The following is a 19,168-nucleotide window of genomic DNA, read 5'->3' as shown; positions in this document are numbered from 1 at the left end:
GTAGCTTGGATTAAAGTTTCGTTTTTCGTTGATTGAGAGTGGCAAGAATAGCAATTAAGAAAAGTGCGTTTTTGCCAACTCAATCCGTGAAAAAACAATAAGTTTCACGTTTTCGTGATATCTTTTTGGAACTTGACAATACTTTTTTTGACGAAAATCATAGCCTATTGCCTACGCAATACCAAGAATAAACCTTCAAAGCAGATCCATACTGACCTAAGACTCCATGGTTTGTTTTACTATTTTGAAACGTCCTGAAAATATGATCTAGCACAAAATAAATGAAGTATTGGGACATTGAAGCAGGAGAGGAAAACCCATCAAGATGACGTCACCTTCAAATTTTGAGAGCTCGCTCACACTATTGACGCTTTATAGTTCGTTGATAAAGGGTTGAATTTTAATTTCAATCCTTTTAACCATTAAACGAAGGGTTCATGTAGCATTGCATTTTACTAAATTGTCCAAGTTTCACTCGTAAACATCCATAAAACCTATTTTTTTAGAAGAAAAAAAAGAAGCTTTTTTTCGACTTATTTTTCGTATTTTAGAATTTCGTATTTTTGCAATGAACTTTTTTTAAATCTTAACCAAGTTTTTTGTCCAATATTGCGCTTTATATCTTGGGTTTTTAGTACCCCTACTTCTTTGAAAAGTGCCCCAGTGACCTCCCAAAATTTGTGCTGACATCATCATGCAGCTGATACTTCAATGTCCCAATTGTGAGCAATTAACATTTCGATTTCTAGTCTCATGAAATTCTTCTTAAAGCGCTTTCATTTCTCCAGCCAAAGTAATTGTTTTAGCATAGATTTTTGTCAAAAAATCGCAAATATGTTTTTATGTTAAGATGTACTCAAAACACAATGAAACTTATTGTAACATAAAACTCTCTTTTCTACCCCTATAAAAATATAACCCATCATTGATGGATCTGATTCCTGCCTTTGGTTGGTCGCTCCAATCAAAAATGGTTGCTATCGTTCAAACGATTGATGGTTGCACTTAACACAAGGTGAGGTGTGATTCCGTTGGTTTCGCTTTACCCTACAAGATAATAAGGCTCAAAGTAGTAGAATTTAACGAGTTTCTTACATTTCTTAAGGATCAGACCCGAAGGATTTCCACTAACCTTTCTTTTCCTCATTATAACTGTATAACTCGCCTACCGTTTTTAGGGACAATGACACTTTTATTCGTGATAGCTTTACGTTGACTCAAGATGTGATCCTCATCATTCAGAGGCATTTATTTCCCTATCAAGACTCACGAACAGGGTTCTCAAGTGTAATTGTATTGTAACCTTGACCATCGTTCATGCAATTGGGTCACCAGAAAAGTTAAAACTTTTTCAAAGTTGCGTGAATGTCTTCAGATAGATTTCCGTTTGCTCTTTAACCGGATCATTTTGAATCACGTTTGGCTTGTTTGATTTCAAACCTGAGAAAAAAACCCATGGCTCTTGAGTTCAAAAATGGCATTTATTCGAAACACGTGACAGATTTTTATTCTATTTTTTGATAGGGCCAGGTTCAAACAGATTGAATATCCGTCTCAATCGTGGAATTTGAGGAATGTCTCTTCTTTTCGAGCAGGTAAGTTAGTTTCGTCGCCAATCCAGCCATGAGCAACAAAATCCCAGTGAACACGAATGGCCATAGGAATCCTCCCGTGTGTTCCAACAAAAATCCCCCGATGGGAGGGCCCAATGTAGCTCCTAAGCCGATGAACACATTCAGAAAACCCAATGCATCAGTAAGGCGGGGTAAGCCCAAAAGATCGACCAAAACCACTGATGGAAACGAGAAAAATGGGGCTGCTGCGAATCCAAAGGCTAAAGTGACCAATGTAAAACCAAGAAGATTTGAGCAAAACGGTAAGAACATAACGATCAGCCCTGTGATTGAAACTGATAGGCAAGATACAAGCAACGAGCTCACTCTCGGGTGATCTATGAACGCTCCCAAGGATATTCGACCGACAATGGTCGAAATTCCGATACCACTAATGATGAGGCTCCCCGCCTCCTTGGTCACACCTTTGGACGCCATGAGGTCGGGAAGGAAGATGAACGGATTATAAGCTGCCAAATAGGCAAAAAGGTTACTGAAACACATCAGAAGGAACAAAGGATCCCTTCTCAAATCAACGTACGTGGCTTCATTCTCATGCCGTTCGATTGGGATTACCATCGGGCCCTCCTGGCCTTCATGGTCGTCTTCGACGTTGGAGATGAGCGTAACGGGACGCATTAGAATGCTGACAAAGAAACAACTCAGGCACAAGCCTGAAAAACACATAATGGCTCCTTGCCAGCCAAAATGATGAAGCAGGGAAGTGGATAGAGGCAATAGCACTAGGCCTCCGGTTCCCGATCCACAGAGGGCAATCCCAGTGGCCAGGGCCCTCTTCTTATCAAAGTAAAGGCCACAAATCACGAGGGACGGTAAATATACCATCCCGAATCCAAGTCCACTCATTATTCCGTAAGTCACTATGAAAGCATCAATGGAGCTAGACGATGAGCTAAGACACATGCCCAAGGCCGCCAAAAGGCTCCCTGCCATGCTGACTGGTCTGCATCCAAATCGACGGATTTGATAGCTGACTAATGGGCCAGAACCGAGGAACAAGCCAGTGACAATGCTCCCAGACCAGGCGATCGTACTTCGTTTCACTTGAAAGTGGTCCGCCAAAGGGGTAAGGAGGATTCCAAATGAAAAAATGATCCCATTAAGGATAAAGTTGCAATAGAAACTGGCACCCACAACCACCCAACCCCATCCTCCGTCTGGGGGCTGAGAAGACATGGCTTGTGTGAATTCTATCATTTAGTTCACTTTCCTCTGAAAAAGGACAGGAATAGCAGAAGTGTTGTTGGAAGCACCTGAAAGAAATCAACTATTTAAAAATGACCTACAAATTCAAGAATCACATACAATGTACTATCCAATCATACCTTAAAACACTTGGAAGCAACATCAAGCTTTTCTGCCCACCCTCAAAAGGGTCCAGCTGTTCCACTTTTCCGATAGCTTCCCTGGACACATTTTGTTTTGAGGGTCGCAAGTCAATAACTCGGCTTGTTAAGTCAATGATATCTTTGGTTGGTTTTCTTTTTCTACAATAACTTTGAAGTGACAAGGAGGCACAGGACACAGAACTGCTTTCAGCCTCTATTCAAGACGATAAATTGTACGAGAGCGGGCCAATTTTTTAAAGCTCTTTCCTCGGAGTCAGTGACTTGGACGTTAACCGGTTTGAAAATGCATTGCTCAAAGTAGTGAGCTGACGCACATTCTAGATAATGTCCAAGCCTTAACTCCGAGGTACGAGCGTTTAAAAAAACCGGCCTCCGAGCTTCAATCCATGAGAACGAAAAACGAGGCAGTCTTTGAGCAATACCGCTATATATCTAGAGATCTTACTGCCATCCAGTTTTGCTTACTTGCTTACTTTCTTTCCCTTGGGTTGCCGAACCCTCAAAGGCAAGCTCCAGGAGCTGCCCGATCCAGGACAAGGCTATCCAGATCATGAGAAGGTGTAAACAACAACTCCAAGACATTACAGAACCGGGGAATGAAGGGAGAGAAGCACGTTACTGGCTAACTCCGTGCTTGTTCATGCTCGGAGACTCAGAGAGCCTGGATTGAAGTTCAGCAATGGAAAGGCAAGAAGACTAATGGAAACCACATGAATCAAGCCTTACACGGTTTCGGTTGTACTTTGATTTCGACATTGCGATGCCACACGGTTGCAAATCTGAGGAATGGTTGATAGGTTTATTTGAGCATAAAGAGAGGGCTTAAAACTGATGGACGTAGAAAAAGGAAGTTTGGTCCGAAGGATGATGTGGGTGATTCAGATTAATAGTCCAAAATGGATCCAGTAGCCAAAGTTGAATAGAAGGAAAGTGATTGGCAATGTCACAAGGGCTATCATGTCAAACTTTCGAAGCGAGAGGTTGCCCAACTTGTAACTGTCCTGAGTTAGGAGCACTTTATCAGGACTAGTCTTTATCAGACTGGCGTTGATTTCGTCAATCATTTCTTTCATGCTTTTTGTCGGGTTCGAACAAGAATCCTCGAAGCCTAAATTTTGAGCCATGGCCTTTTTGAGACAATGTTTCTTGCGGTGGATCTCAAAATTGTCCTCACGCTGAAAAAAAAAAAGACACGCCCTGTAAGAAATTGAAAGGGGTGAGGTACACACATGTCCACCATACAATATTGGATGATTCCACCAAAGTGGTTTTCCCCAAACGGTCCCTTGGGCACACTTTTAGACGTGGCTCCCCATTCTTTTAAAGCCAAGGAGCGAATTTTAGATCGAGAAGTGATTGTCCTTTATTAAATGGTCAGAACTTTTCTCGATCTAAGGTTTACTCCTTTGCTTTAAAAAAACTGGGCTCAGGGTCTTAGACAAATCATAATTTTGGTAGCTTGAGCTTGTAACCATTCTGATGTTTTGAAACTTCTTTAGGGTAAATGTCCAAAGGTGTGTTAACCAATGAATTGCATATCTTCACAATTCAAGACCGTCACAAAACGGCTCTTAGAACACATTAGTACCCAAACAGTGTTTCGAGAGAGAGATGGTTGAGGACTTGAAAATACCCCTTTTTTAATTCTATTAAGCCATATGTATCTTACGTTTATTGAGAAGAGAACAACAGCATACTCCAGAAGTGCCAAAAACACCATAAGTATTGACACTACAAGATACAAATCGATCGCATTCAAGGATGTGGAAGCCGGAATTGGTGCACTTGATCTGTAAAAGGATGTCCACTTAATTAGATAGTGCTTTCAATAATGTTTACCTCGAGAGGTTCCTTCCTCACCGAACATTGTTGAAGATGTTGACCAAGACCAGGAATAGCGTGACCAACAGAGCCATTCGACCGGGAACCACCAGGGGACGGATGAGGAATGAAACCCAGGAGACGCAAACAAACAGGATACAGGGCAAGTATATTTGAAAGATCAACTGAGAACGTTTTCGACGAAGATGAATTTGGAAACCGCAAGCCATGTAATCGCCTGAAAAGAATCCCAAAACCTACATTAAAGGACCAATGAGCCAAACTAAGTCAATCTCAAAACAAAGATTTTTTGGGTTTGCCTCAATTGTGGAAATTTAGTACTACAGAGAAGGAAATCCGAATTGGCGCGTTCCCCCAAAAATCATAGAAAACATTATCAGGCTCTCTTTTTTGTGTTGAAGTTTCGTAGAAGGGGTCAGTCATTTCCAATTATATACCTTGTGAGGTAAACATCCCCGTTCGCATCAAGGACTGATTGTACGTATGATCTGAATACGAATTGATCAAAAAGTCCTTTGGAATATTGGCCCTATAGGGCTTGTCAAGTGAACTCGTTTATGAACCACTGACGTTATTCCATGGACTAACACCCAGCCAAATTGCACTGTGCATGCATTGAATTTCGGCATTCATTCCATTTTACATGCTTGTCTAAGCAAATCGCATTGCCGTATTGGGCCAATTTGATAGTGCGTTCACTGATTAACACCAAACATGTTCATTTTGTTGGGTTTTGTAACACAGCTCACTCAAAATCACTGGATTATTAAAAATTCAATGGACAGACGGTGCGAATTGACTGTGAAAACGCCCAAACTCGGGATGTCGGACCACATTTTTCCTTGAATTTCCTTCACTTGACATGCCTTATTCTCTTTGATGGATGTAATCAAGGAAAATTTGTTGAACTATCACGTCTGTTCTAACTAGATTCGGCTTAGCCCCCTACAAAGTAGTTCCTAGGAGTAAGGCCTGGACCAATTAGCTGCTGTACCGTACATCCGGTCTGTTCTAACTAGATTCGGCTTAGCCCCCTACAAAGTAGTTCCTAGGAGTAAGGCCTGGACCAATTAGAGCCCTAATATTCTTGCCAACAAAGACATTGCAAAAACTTTCTCCCTCAACCAATTCATTAAAGGCGACGACGCAACGTCATTCGACACGAAATTGCCTTTAAATCCCCACTTGTTCCCATCTTTACTTTAAAATTTCACCCTACTGTGGGAAACTGTAGGAGAAGTTTCGTGGCGCTGGGTACTTCAACCTTTCAAAAAGGGCGCCAATTTGGATTCCCAACCCTGTACTTTTTTTCCTCTCCATGAAGTGCAGAATTCAAAAAGGACATCTCTGAGGCCCTTGGCATCGATTGATATGAACTTCCCATCGTTGAGAGTCAAATTTTATACAACGTTACCATCTCAGGGAATTCATGCATTTTGTAGAGGATGGTATATCGTCATGCACAGGCAAAACAAGTGCAAAAAGGCAGAGTTTGAACTGCCCCCATTCATCACTAAGAGTTTTCACTCTTGTCTATCAATGGAACAATGTACAGATATGCATCCCAAAGAGCAATTCTATCGTTATCGATATCAACAGAGAAATGTGTTGCATGTGGAAAGGAATTAGGCTCAGGGATGCATGCTTACTTTGTGTTGTAGTCTACAATTTTGTTCTTCTTGATCCGAGTTAATTTCCTTCCAAAGTTATGAACACCTGATTCATGGCAAAGATCTTCTTGGAAAGCAAATGTAAGTATATACAGACAACAGAACTAATTCTAGATCAAGCTCTTAACACATTCTAAGAGTACTTTCCATTTGCTATTTTAGCGTGAGTGGCTTTTTATGTCAACAAAGAATTCTGAACGCACTGACCAAAAAACAAATGAATGCCTGGCCTTTGTCTGACGTGAAACGACCATCACCTTCGTCTAAACATTTCAAGTCACATTGAGAAGACACTACATGCTTGACCTGGAATTCGAAATTTCTTCAAGGAATTTGAAAGCAAAAATAGATGCGAAATGTTCATGCTTAAGTCTGCATCTCTGTCTTCTCGCTTTCGGATTAGTTATTTAAGCACGGTGGTACCCACAACACTGATAACGTTTTTGTGCAAATGCCAAGACTTCTAATAACGATTTTCGTTGTCATTGAAACTAAAGGAACAACTTTTGTAAAATATCATATCGCATTTTTGCTCAGATGAATATATTAATCTACTTAAAACCTACAAAGAGATTATATTTTTAAAAAACGTAATCAATAGATGTTGGGAGTAACCTTACTTGCGTTTCTAACTACAATTTTATCCAAATCAGTTGTTTAAACGATAAGATATCACGCTTACAAAGACGCATTTGCATCAAATTTGACTACAAATTGCTCCGGTTATATCTTAGAGCAATTGCCAAGAAATATAATATTCTTTTTCTATGCCTAAAATAAAAATGAAAATATTTCACTTTTTTGAAGCAGGTAGAAATACTCGAAAATAGTTTATAATATAACTTAAAACTGACTTCACGTAAATAATTCACAATTGTGATGCTAAACTTGTAAATCGCAACTTTATTCAAGCTTGATCTTTCATTTTGACAAAATTGTATTAACGTTGAATAAAAACATCACTAGTACGTAGAAATTATTTATTGCAAAAAGTGACAAATTTGAAAATCAAACTGGCACATATATCGTTCAATATCTTTTGGAACATGACAGAATAGTGTAGCTTTTGGCACTTCAACTAAAATGAAAGGCAATTTTACATGTTTTTTAAGTTTTAAGTGACATTTTTTGCAACTTTAAGATTTTAAGGAAATCTTATAGAAAATGGGAAAATGTTATTTTTTGTCGTTTTATTGAAAAAAAAATAATATGCCTTGGAAATAACTGGAAACATAATTAGGACACTTTTCGATCTTTTAAGGTGTAAAACACAACTTTTTGCAAGTTGAAATAACTAAGCATCTGGTGAATAGAAGTTTGTGAAATTTTACGTCAATACATAACTGAGAGGAGAGTATATTTGATACCGACTGACTACATTTTTGATAATAATGCATTTTAATGGACTTTAAGTGATTTAACACACTTATCTGAGCTACTTTTAAACATGTGTATTTTACAAAAGTTGTTTCTTTTGTCTCTTTGACAAAGAAAAACATATCTAGATGTCTTGGCATTTGAGCAAAAACTGAACCAGAAAATATAACCATTGTGTAACCTTATCGGCTTTTTCGTAGTTTTTATTTTGGTGGTATTGACTGAGTCTTAATGAAAGGATCAAGACAAACCAAAGATAGATCCGATTCTCGAAACATAATTTCTATCCGTCACTAAAATAGGAGTTGGACAGGGAAAAATATACTTCTGGGAAATACACATTTCATTTTCAATGACCCTACTCCAGGAAAACCTGAAGAAGATGCGTGTTTGTACTGAAGATTCGAACGTTACTTTTCAAGGCAATTGATTCCATCCAACATGTGGTTTTGTACATGCATGCACTTGTCAATAACAACAAATGACATCAGCGAAAGCTACGAGCTCTTTCCCAATCAAATTTATTTAGACGTCTGGCAAATTCCAGCTCACTCGTTCGTGTTTCACCAATCGCAAAGATGGGATTAGTGGGATTGGCCAATTAGACTCAATGAGCAAATATTTTTATAAGTCAGGCAGACAACGAGCAGATTTCGGATCAGGATACCACAAACAAGCGTCACAAATATTTCATTCGGCTGTGCGAATAGAGTTACAAATAATCAAGGTGTCTTCGTGTTTTTTGTCAGTGTGCACACAGAGAGTATTATTACCTAAGGCTGAAACTGTTTTACTCCTTTTGTAAAAATGACAGAGACGTTCGTGGCTTTCATTGACAACCCTTCATCTAATCACTAACCTGAATTTAGTTTGATGATCTTGTGGTCATCGTTGAGGTCAGAAAATTGAATATGATGCTGCAAGTTCCTTTGCCTCGAAGGGTCATTTTCCATTGGATTATCAAAGGTGGATTCGCAAGTCACGACGTCTTTGGTGTAGTAGTCTGAAAATATTATTGAAGAACTTTGTTCAATCAATCAGGCAGAAACCCGTCCCTTCAACTTTTATTCCATTCTGGACAAGTGCAATACTTTCGAGAGGACAAGTTTCCATTGCCAGAATGGATGAAATGCACGTATATACTTACAACTTCCCACTAAGAAATTGCACTTATGTGAATCGAAAGGATAGTCATCAAAAATCATTCGACAGGAAAATCTGACGGTGACTCTAAAAGAGAAATGTGTTGCTTGCATGTGGAAAGGAATTAGGCTCAGGGATGCATGCTTACTTTGTGTTGTAGTCTACAGTTTTGTTCTTCTTGATCCGAAGTCCAGACATTCCTTTTAGCACACTTTTGGATCCAAAGTATTCCAGACCATAGATCTCGATATCGGGCACCCAGAACTCGGTCATTAGCAGTTTAGGATCTTCGGTCATTGTCTACAAGTCGAAAAAAACTCTGCATTGTTTGCCGTTGGTTGTATGCAATTTTCTTTTGAAAACAAGATTAACTTTTAAACTGTTGAATTGAGAGTGCGTTGTTGTAGGAATTTAAGTGAAAGTTGTTGTGTTCCAAAGGTAATTACGACCGTCGAACGAGGTTTTAGGGTGCCTGTTTATGCTATGGAACTCTTTTATACAGTGTTTGTTGCAATGCAATAAAATTTTGCGTGAAATCTGGCCAAAAAAGGGACAATTTTTTCCGGCTTAAACTGATAATCATCTGTATCACTGAAAGTTAATGGAAGTTTCAGAACACGAGTGAAGGACTAATGATTATAATCTGTGTAGGTGCAACTCATGTTCTACCTGATTGATGGGATACATGCTATCAAATTAATTGTGTACCTCCTCAATATCTTTAACATTGCCCTTGAATCCGGAAAGTACGTACATAAATGTTGGAATGACGAATGTGCTTAACTCGCTTTCTAGTTAACATTCGAACAGTATTTTTTTAACATGGTCCAAAAGCCTTTGTAAGACTTAAAGAAACGAAATTTCAAGGCACACTCTGTTAAATGATTAATATACCTGACACGGATTTTTTAATATCAACACCTTTTTCCTTCTGTTCAATACAAAACTTAAAGTTGTCACATAAATCGCTCAATTGCGTTGCTTCTTGGAGCACTAGAGACCCAAAATGATATCTTAACATCACATATCAGTCAGTTTCCTTTGATTTTCCATTCTGGTGCGCTTTTTTCCAAGAGTGCTCTTTTCGATTTAAACTTCTTGAAACAATATCAACATATCATCCGGCGGCAAAAAAAACAACTATTTTCTACTCTGATGACCATATTTTTAAGACATATTTTATGCTTGCAAATTGTTATGCGCAATTTAACATTAAGGAAATGTGTTTTAAGAACCATTTCTTTTATAAGAGATCCAAATGCTTTTCCATTTTAAGCCCAAGGATTTTTCACGCATGAGGGCCGTTTTTGGGCACCTTGGGAAGGAGGACGTGGTTTGTTGAAATATTCTAGCCTTAAAACATGACTTTTTTTCATCAAATGATTAAATTGAAAGATTTTAATCGCTTCTCATTTTAATATTGAAATGATATCTAATCTGCCAACGAATTGTTTGCTGATATCAGAAGAGAGCAAATTGACCACGGTTGGAGCCCGAAAAAGTAAAATAAAGAGAAGGTCCCCCCCCCCATTCTTGTACCAAGAATCATTAAATAGAGTTATTGCACCATCTTTGACAGAACAAAACGGTCGAAATTCTCGATAACTTTGGCTTTCAAAATGCACAGTCAATTAAAGTGACCAAAAACGACTGAGCAGAGTTCACAGACGTTCGTGAACACTTGCTGAATGAGAAAGAAGCATTTCGTACGTACATTCTTTGAAAGAAAGATTTTCGTCCTTGATTTATCAATAGTACCTCGGAGTGGGAAAATTTTCGTGTTAGCTCTGGACTGTCAGTCACTCTTAATAAGATGTATCCACAAGTTTGATGGACAAGAATTCTTTTTCTTCAATTACAAGGACTTCCGCCAGCCAGGAGAAAAATGAGTGAAGAAACGACGACGTAAACAGTAGGACATTTATGCGGTCCATATTTATCCGCATTGAGGCTTGGAGTTTGCTTTAGAATTCCTAGCGTTTGCCCTGTCATTTTTCAAGGCGTCTTTTAAACTTTTCTCACAAAAATAGATATCTGCTATCAAGTTTTTACCGAACAAGTCCTTTGTTGGTTTTCAAACACGAATAGTTCCCTTATCAGGGTCAAACTACGAGCAATCTAGTAACTTCTGGGTTCAAGAAATGGTCTTGAAAATACCTTTTCTTTTGTTATCTCTCCATCGCCCTGAAACAGATTTTCCAACTTACCATGAGTTCAAAACGTTCACTACTTCCGAAAAATAAAAGCTAAGTGGCAAGAACGGTTGGCGTACTAGTGAAACTAGAGTTAAGTGGAAACCTCGGCATATTTAATTTTTTTGCCATTGCACCACTTCCGGAAGATTCTAGCGACCCAGCTAAAGTTCTGAAAGGTTTGATTGAATGGCTCACCTGTTCTGGCCCAGTCATGTTTTCTTGCCAAGCAGGATGGGAATCATTGACCCAAAGTCGGTCCTCATTCCACGCAACACTGAAGTACATTGGGATAGCAATAGTTTGGGACCCATCATTGACTTCGGAGACCTCACGAATATCAAAATTGAATCGGAGCATCAACTTTTGATGTAAAGACGTCTTCCCTAAAAAAGATGAAGGAAACAACGTTGATCTTAATCCCTTTTGGGTGGCATTTCCTCCATGTAATAATCTATCAATTTATTCCCCATGTGCTAACCTGTATCCGCTTTTAGTCCTGTTTTCGGTATCATTCTTTACTCAACTTTCATATGATGTGCTTCGCTTATATACGAAACTTGATATGGCTTCCATTGCACCATAGGTATACTCTATATCTTGCAATGGGAATATCTCAATCTGATTATCCTGCATCGGGAAGCCTAGAGCTGTAAACGAGTCTTTAAGAAGACTCGAGCCGCGCGAGTTTTGACCGCTTAGACAAAGACTCTGAATTGAGTCCGAAAGCCGTTCAAAAAATGGCTCTCGAGTCTTTTAAGTAAAAAAAGACTGATTTTGCAGTGAGCATAGAAAAAAATATGACGAAGATTTCAGTGAAATTAAGATCTATTTGTAGCGTTTACACACCAAAGATTGTAAGAGAAAAGCCAAAACTTGAAGTGATTTGTCCAAAGTTTAATATTTTGCCAAATATTAATACCAGTCATTTGAAATGACGCGTTAAGGCTCACAAATCAAATTGCTAAATGTCTTATGATTTACAAGTCATGTCAAAGACTCTTGTACAGGCCTATTTCTCCTTCCTTTTGGGAATTTCCTCTGGGAATTTCCCCCCCCCCTCGTTGTGCAACATGGACTTCAGAAAACAAAGGCTGGCTTTGACGAGGTTGGATGCATTCCCTCCAGCTCAAAATCTGAAGGCCTCTAAAAAGTTTACTGTAGTGAACGAAAAAAATGACTGTAATTTGTTGCTTCACTACTTGAGTCTTGTTGGCAAGTAAAGGTTGTTCATTCCAACCTGCCTTTTCTCATTTGATCTGGTTAACACGAGCTTCATTGGACCTAACTCAATTTTGTTGTTTTGAAGTTCTCTGAAAACATACGAGCCCCTTCTTCAATTAGTATCATCAAAACTAGTCAAATTAGTACACTTTACTTCTGCTGCAGAGAGGGTTCATTCATTCAGAGAATTTTTCATTTACTCTGTTTTGGTTCTCAGGTGATTTTGTTTTATCTAAAAAAATATTGAATGATTCTCCAATGCGTAAGAGTGATAGTTTTTCTGTTTCGGCTTTTCAGAATTTAGTGGAAATTGTGACAATATATTTAAACTATCCGAAATTGAAAATTCAAGATGAAATGTATTATCTTGATCCAAAAGGCCAACAATCACTTTTGGCAATGACGTTATCGACGTTTTTGACTTTCAATCTGAACTAAATTCTTCAATTTTAAACAATATATATAGCACCATAGATATTCTTGAACTTTGATTGAAATAAACAGTTCGCTCTTTGATCACTCAATTCTTCAATGTATTCACCATTATTTTGGATACCCATAGGCAACACCTTATTGGTACTGGAGACTCGAAGTGCTATGAAAGTTTGTCATATCACAGAATTCATGCATTTTGTAAGAGAAGGAATTTCGTCACGCAGATAACACAAGCGCAAAATGTGCAAATTTTAAACCAATACCATCCGTCATCAAAGTTTTTTTTATTGCTGTCTTTCAATGAAGTATAAAAATATTTCATCTAAACTAACAATTTCGGATTCTAATGACATCTTCACCCCAAAAATCTGAAATGGTCCTCTTTCAAAGTTAATAGTAATTTAGAATGATAATCTTAATGGACCACCTTGTTATTTAGAAGATTATTTTGGAGATAACAATTAAAAAGCAAACAAAGAAGGGTGAAATCTAACCTGTTATGTGTTTAGCCTAAATGAGGAACTCATGCTACTAGAGAACTATCTAAAAAATGGAACATAATTTACTGGCCTTTGACCTTTCATACAAAGAATATGCTTTATTTACCGTCGCTCTTTTCGAACGTACAGGCTCAAAGTCATATGAAATGAAGTAGCCACACTGCCAACTGAATGCAAACGTGATAAGTAAATTGAAATGAGATTCACGATGAGATCAGCAAAAGCGAAATGCTTGTATTTACGGCACACCCGCTCAGAACCCTCACAGACTCACACTAACTCTTGGACCTCTCGCTGTGATCTTATTTGGCCAATAGTGACCTGATGCATATTGAATTTTTTTTGGGTTTGGTTCTTCACGGGCTTATCTAACCGCTACAGGGAATGTAATCCCCAGTACTATTAAAATGAAAAGTTATAATTCGTCTATTTATTACCTTCAATCTTTATGATATTTGGTCTACCAACGAATTTGAGTTGGCTGACCAAGCTAGTCCATGAATGTAGGGTTGATCTGGAATGCTACCTAAAAATTTGTCCAAGTCTGACTTGAAAGATGCTACCGGATCAACAAGGCCTACGTATTCCCTACGAATATCAGAGGGAAATAAATTAAACAATGAAGGAGACCGAGAAAGAAGAGATGTGGACTTCATTGTTCGAACTAGCCTGGATTTTCGTGGAATTGAAGGTGCTCTCAAAACGCACATTAAGCCTCGACGGTCACTAGAATTGACCCTAAATCCTGGGTTGGGGCAAAGCTGATGGATGCTTTTGAAGACTTACAGTATCAGATGCCTTTCGTACCTTCTCTGAACACTGTACAGTCCCATCCTGTTTAGTCTCTCCCATACGAGAGCTCTCTCAATCCTGCAATTTTCGTAGTGAAACATCTTTGGACCTGTTCGACCTTTTGCAAACATGCTGAACTCATTGGAGCCCAAATGGGAGAGGCATATTCAAGATGTGACTGAACAATCGACTTGTACAGAGTTAGCATCGTGATGCTATCTCTGGACTTAAACGTGCGATATATCCAACTACACATTTGAAAAGCTTTACCCACCTTCAACTGGATATGCTCATCGAACTTTCCATTATTTTGGAGGACTACACCTAAATCTTTAGAATGATTTGAGTGCAATTATGAGGTTTTTTTCCTTTTTCGAGTAAATTAAGCTCAAGGTTTTGAATTGGCAATGACTGATTTTCGCATGCTTCGCACTTTGCCATCACTGTTCCATCTACCCTTACTTCAAGTGTTTTGCCTTTTTGCATATTTTGTGTATTCATAAAATACTGTTTCTTCTCGGCTCATTTTCACCAGACAGCATAACTAGAGCCAAACATTTGTTTTCGTCGTGAAAGGGAGGTCAAATATATTTCAAAATGGACCACGCGATTTCGAGGAGGTCGATGGATACTGAGGAACAGGAAAGTCGAAAGGAGCGACGATCTGAGGATCTGCTTAAGTATTGAAAATAACGACTGGCCGCTATCAACTGCTTTTGTTCCATTTTCATCCTCTTTTCCCTGAAAATTTGAAACGACTTTTGTTAGAGCTCACCCCAAAGTTTTCCCTTGCACCCAACTGCTCAGAAATGCCAGTAAAAAGAACTTCAATCCTCATTTCCACCTTGTTTCCATGCTTGAGTCTATTTAATCTATTTCGAAACGTCTACAAAATTTCAAATCAAGGAAGGGTAGCTCCTATATTGTTACACTTTAAGAGTACAAGTATGATAATTTGAAATTAACAAGATGTTGTAGGGTGTTCTGGCCTTTGATTTAGAAACCAAACCTTCACTTGGCTTGGGTACGTCGTAATAAAAAACAAGAGGAAACATATTGATATTTGTATAGTATTCGCACTGTGCACGATCAAGAAAATCCAATAAAGTAAGTTAATTGCAACATTATGACCTTCATTATGACGAACAATTGATTTTAGAAATAAAGCAAAACTATCAGCTTGATTCGCAAGTTAATGTCTACTTTTAATAGCAATGCAATACGTCTTGTTGTTCGCTGAAAATCGTTTTTGATTCCGATCAAATAATGGCGCAGTCGATAGAAAACCACGTTTCGAAGCATTTTATGTATTCGGACATTTAGGCAAGCGAACAAACTTGACTGCCATGCCAGTGATGCAAGATTGGCGTTTCGAACTGGTCTTAACGAAGCTGACCTTTCCTCATGTATCCCAATGTGAAAGAAGGGTCAGCTTCTCAAAAANTGTGCCATGGAATGATCGGATGGTCGGATTTTAATAGTTGTGGTTATGGAGAACAAGGAACTTTGTTAAAGGAGAACTATTGAACTGAAGAATGTGGGCATGTGGAAGCTTAGTTTCTCCATCTGTCGTTTTTTTAATTCAGCGGGGGGAAATACCGTCTTTAATGAGGGGTTGGGATATATATAATAAATCATTCGGCATAATTGTGCGTTCATTCCCAAAGACAAATCTCAATGGTTTGCTCCCCAACAATGAAAATCATAGTGCTCTCAAGTTATGTCTTGTAGTGCACACGGTGGGATTGTGTATGAAATTTGCCGCCATTTTGATGTAAAGTCGTCAAAAGCCTAGTGTTTTGAAGCAATTCAGACATTTAGGCAAGCGCTGGTACCAGCAAACAAACTTGCCTGCCATGCCAGTGATGCAAGATTGGCGTTTCGAGCTGGTTTTAACGAAGCTGACCTTTCCTCATGTATCCCAATGTGAAAGAAGGGTCAGCTTCTCAAAAATGTGTTTGAAACCCCAAACTTGCATCACTGACACTGGTACCAGCAAACAAAGGAACCTGCCAAAGCTTGCCTAAACGTCTCCATACATATCCAAGCCTTGAGATGATTATATCAATGCTCTCAATGGGTTTGAATCACATTAACACTGTCGATGTTGGGCAAATCAAGCATTTCGAAATAGCCAGATAATGACCCTCTAAAGTGAGTGCTTTGATCGTGATTTCGTCACAGAGCTTTTATATTTCACCGACAGTTAAAGAAAATCTACGACTCAGGGTGAATGAAACAAATCGAAACAACCGCAACAAGTAACCGAAATGGCGTTAGACTGGAAACAAAAGGCAATATTGGACTGTCACATTGAAACGAAAGTTAAGCACTTAAAGTACAACCTCGAAGGCCATCGGTGAATTTTGAGTGACGAAAACCGACAGTTCAAACAACCAATCGATAACCTACGCAGCCAAACTCAAGAGATCAATTAGTAAAGAGGATGCTTTCCCACAAGAAAAGACCTAAAAAAAACCTTGTTTTGCGACTGCCACAAAAAATTCAATGAAACCTACTTTCCATCTCTACCAACCAAATGCTTTCTAACAAAACGCTTCACCTGACTTTTGAACATCATTAATAATATAACATCAGTTAGTGACATTAATCGAAGACCAGAGTAACGGTAAAATCCAAGGGCGAATCGTGACGAATCGATCCATCTAATTAGATTGTTGTTGACTTTCAAGTACTATGAGCAACATAAAAGTGGTCGACATTCTCATTTGGACTGCATTTAGGTAGAATTAAAAGAAAGAGTGATATAAGTGTTTGAAAAATGCCCATTTATGTGTCTCACTATTTCAAGACCAAAGTTGCATTAAGGGAAAGAGGTAACCGTCGAGTCAGCCAAGATGGTGCTATAATAAACGAATACAATCTTGTAATTTCCCACACTTCTGGTGCGGCTACACGACACAAATCTTATCACATTAGTTCGACGAAGTAGCGATTCACATCTCGCAAACAAAACCTCCTCTCGTTTACGCGTACTAAGGCGTTTTCATCGCAACTTAGGGCGGCTTTTCACTAGGAAGGAAAACCAAGATTAAATCCGGTTTAAGGATTGAAATAGGGCTAGTGCTGCGGAGAGTTTTTCGCAGTATGAGTCTTTTTGTTCGAACTTAGTACGGTGAAAGACTAGAGCCCTCTGCTGGACTCAAATCTTTTGCCGGACTCGCCTCAGCATAAGCCCTGATTCAATCCTCAAACAAGATTCAATCTCGGTTTTCCATCCTAGTGTGAAGCCGCCCTTATTTTGGTTCACGATGGAGCGTTCAGTGCCTCTAAACTATGGCCATAGAAAAAAAGCGAGAGGAGCGCAAAAAACGTGAGAAAATTGATGTGATTCAGGAATAAAGGAGTGCCGTTGATGAACAGCAATCTTTTGCTTTCGTTGTTGCCTTGTAGATTTGAGCTTTATAAAAAAGGCCTTTTGACTAGTGGAAACATGGATTGAACAACATTTACTGAGTTAAAAGACATGAGTCTGATACAAAATCGAAAAATATTGCTTATTTTTTAGGCTAACGTCAAGGGTGCTTCAGAAAACGAACACATGTAGAAATTGACCACCAGTTTGGCAGCTTCTTACCCGACCTCAACCAAGTCAAGAGATATTTGCTGATTCAATTGAAGAAATGAGGGCAGACAATTTTGAAATCTCATGCAATGATCACACACCTTTCTCAGATATAACAAAGGCATTGAAGAAACCCATCAACAAGATCGACAAAATGAGCTTCTCAGCATTTGAACAAAGATGCCATACTGTTGAAAGATACTAAATGGCTAGTGCTAAAACGTACAAGTGTTCGTACGGTCGTACAATCGACTCAAGTTCCACATTCCACCACCGCATTCCTTCCCACCAACATGTTCTGAAGTACTGACAATTGCCCAGCCATTGTGTAAAAAAAAAACCGTGATGAATGGATCACTGAGTATTTGATCCACCGTGAAAAATATAGGAAAAGTCTCCTGAAACGCAATTGATGACTATGTACAGCCTTTTAAATGAAGTGAAGAAGGCACCAAAAGGCAAACGTTGATGTACGTACGTACGTAGCTCGACGAGTCTCCGACTTCGTCCTTCAGGTCGATCATCATGCTAATCGATTGAGGTTCCATATCACTTACCCACAAATGGTGGTCGTTCCATGGTGTAAGTTTTTGGGAGGCACCAAATGGTTCCCATTGGTTGTTGGGCAACCTCTTGAGCATATTCTTCGTCCCCTTCAGAATTTTGTGGCCTGTCGTATTTGATCGTACCATTGGCCAGGACAATAAACGGACATGAGAATGGCGTTGAAGCCAATTGATTGGTGGAACAAAGAACCTGGGCAAAGATGGCAGTTGCAAACAGGCTCACGCCGCACAACTTTTGGTGAGATAGTGCCATGTAGATAGTTTTTAGATGGCGGTTCCTAAAGGGAAGAGAGACAAAATTTGACTACCCAGATTGTGATATTTGGATTGTTGATGCATACATCATGAACTTTGAGAATTCAAATCATTAATTGTCCGAAAAAGCTTGTAACGTCACCTTAGGATTTAAAGCTGAAAATAGAAACTAAATATTTATTATGATCTTGTTAAATCTTTCTTGTTCATTTTTAGTAATCTTTGTCCAAATCAGTCATATCTACTGAAATATTTTTAAGTGCTTTGACCCTTGATTCGGCTTCCAACTTCATCATATGAATAACCAGTAAAATTTTCAAACTAGTTTCAAGTTCAATTTTATCGAAATCTTTCTCATCTAGCCTCAAAATTAAATCAAGAATAAATAGCTTTAATCAAATTACTGATTAGTATTGATTTGTTCTTGCCAATAGTTTCCTTAGCTAAATCTACAAGAAAATCAATAAAATAGCAGATTTCGTTCTATGGGCGCAACGAATGTAAAAGCCCGTCTTTTTTATTGCCAAGAATCCTAGGCCTACCAAATAAAACAAAAAAGAACCGAGCAATATCAGTGGAGACATCCAAACTTTGCTTGAAAAC

General features: G+C 38.7%; 2 protein-coding genes across 3 annotated transcripts in view; both read right to left on the bottom strand.

Moving 5' to 3' along the window:
- Positions 1 to 1,468: 1,468 nt before the first annotated feature.
- Positions 1,469 to 3,621, bottom strand: LOC131892588 (monocarboxylate transporter 9-like). 2 transcript variants are annotated; one of them, XM_059242398.1, is made up of 2 exons: positions 2,960 to 3,621; positions 1,469 to 2,887 (listed from the first exon to the last, which is right to left on the bottom strand). In XM_059242398.1, the coding sequence occupies exon 2, from the start codon at positions 2,829 to 2,831 to the stop codon at positions 1,533 to 1,535; it is 1,299 nt and encodes a 432-aa protein (XP_059098381.1). In that variant the 5' UTR covers positions 2,832 to 2,887; positions 2,960 to 3,621; the 3' UTR covers positions 1,469 to 1,532. The 2 variants fall into 2 exon arrangements, with proteins under 2 accessions (XP_059098381.1, XP_059098382.1); XM_059242399.1 differs by having other exon boundaries at positions 1,469 to 2,846.
- Positions 3,622 to 3,768: 147 nt separating this feature from the next.
- The window catches only part of LOC131892587 (gamma-aminobutyric acid receptor subunit alpha-2-like), a 16,650-nt gene continuing 1,250 nt past the window's right edge, over positions 3,769 to 19,168 (bottom strand). Inside the window, exons 2-9 of the mRNA XM_059242397.1 lie at positions 18,302 to 18,588; positions 11,406 to 11,593; positions 9,164 to 9,315; positions 9,020 to 9,102; positions 8,732 to 8,875; positions 4,844 to 5,042; positions 4,653 to 4,773; positions 3,769 to 4,158 (exon numbers count right to left, since the gene is read on the bottom strand). Coding sequence (XP_059098380.1) covers positions 3,862 to 4,158; positions 4,653 to 4,773; positions 4,844 to 5,042; positions 8,732 to 8,875; positions 9,020 to 9,102; positions 9,164 to 9,315; positions 11,406 to 11,593; positions 18,302 to 18,563 — 1,446 coding nt within the window. The 5' untranslated portion in view covers positions 18,564 to 18,588 and the 3' untranslated portion in view covers positions 3,769 to 3,861. The remainder of the gene's footprint in view (positions 4,159 to 4,652; positions 4,774 to 4,843; positions 5,043 to 8,731; positions 8,876 to 9,019; positions 9,103 to 9,163; positions 9,316 to 11,405; positions 11,594 to 18,301; positions 18,589 to 19,168) is intronic.

This window comes from Tigriopus californicus, chromosome 2 (assembly GCF_007210705.1).
Source record: "Tigriopus californicus strain San Diego chromosome 2, Tcal_SD_v2.1, whole genome shotgun sequence".
NCBI classification, from domain to species: Eukaryota; Metazoa; Arthropoda; class Copepoda; order Harpacticoida; family Harpacticidae; genus Tigriopus; species Tigriopus californicus.
The sequence above is the reverse complement of the archived record's forward strand: the minus strand, read 5'-3'. Positions and strand labels throughout refer to the sequence as shown.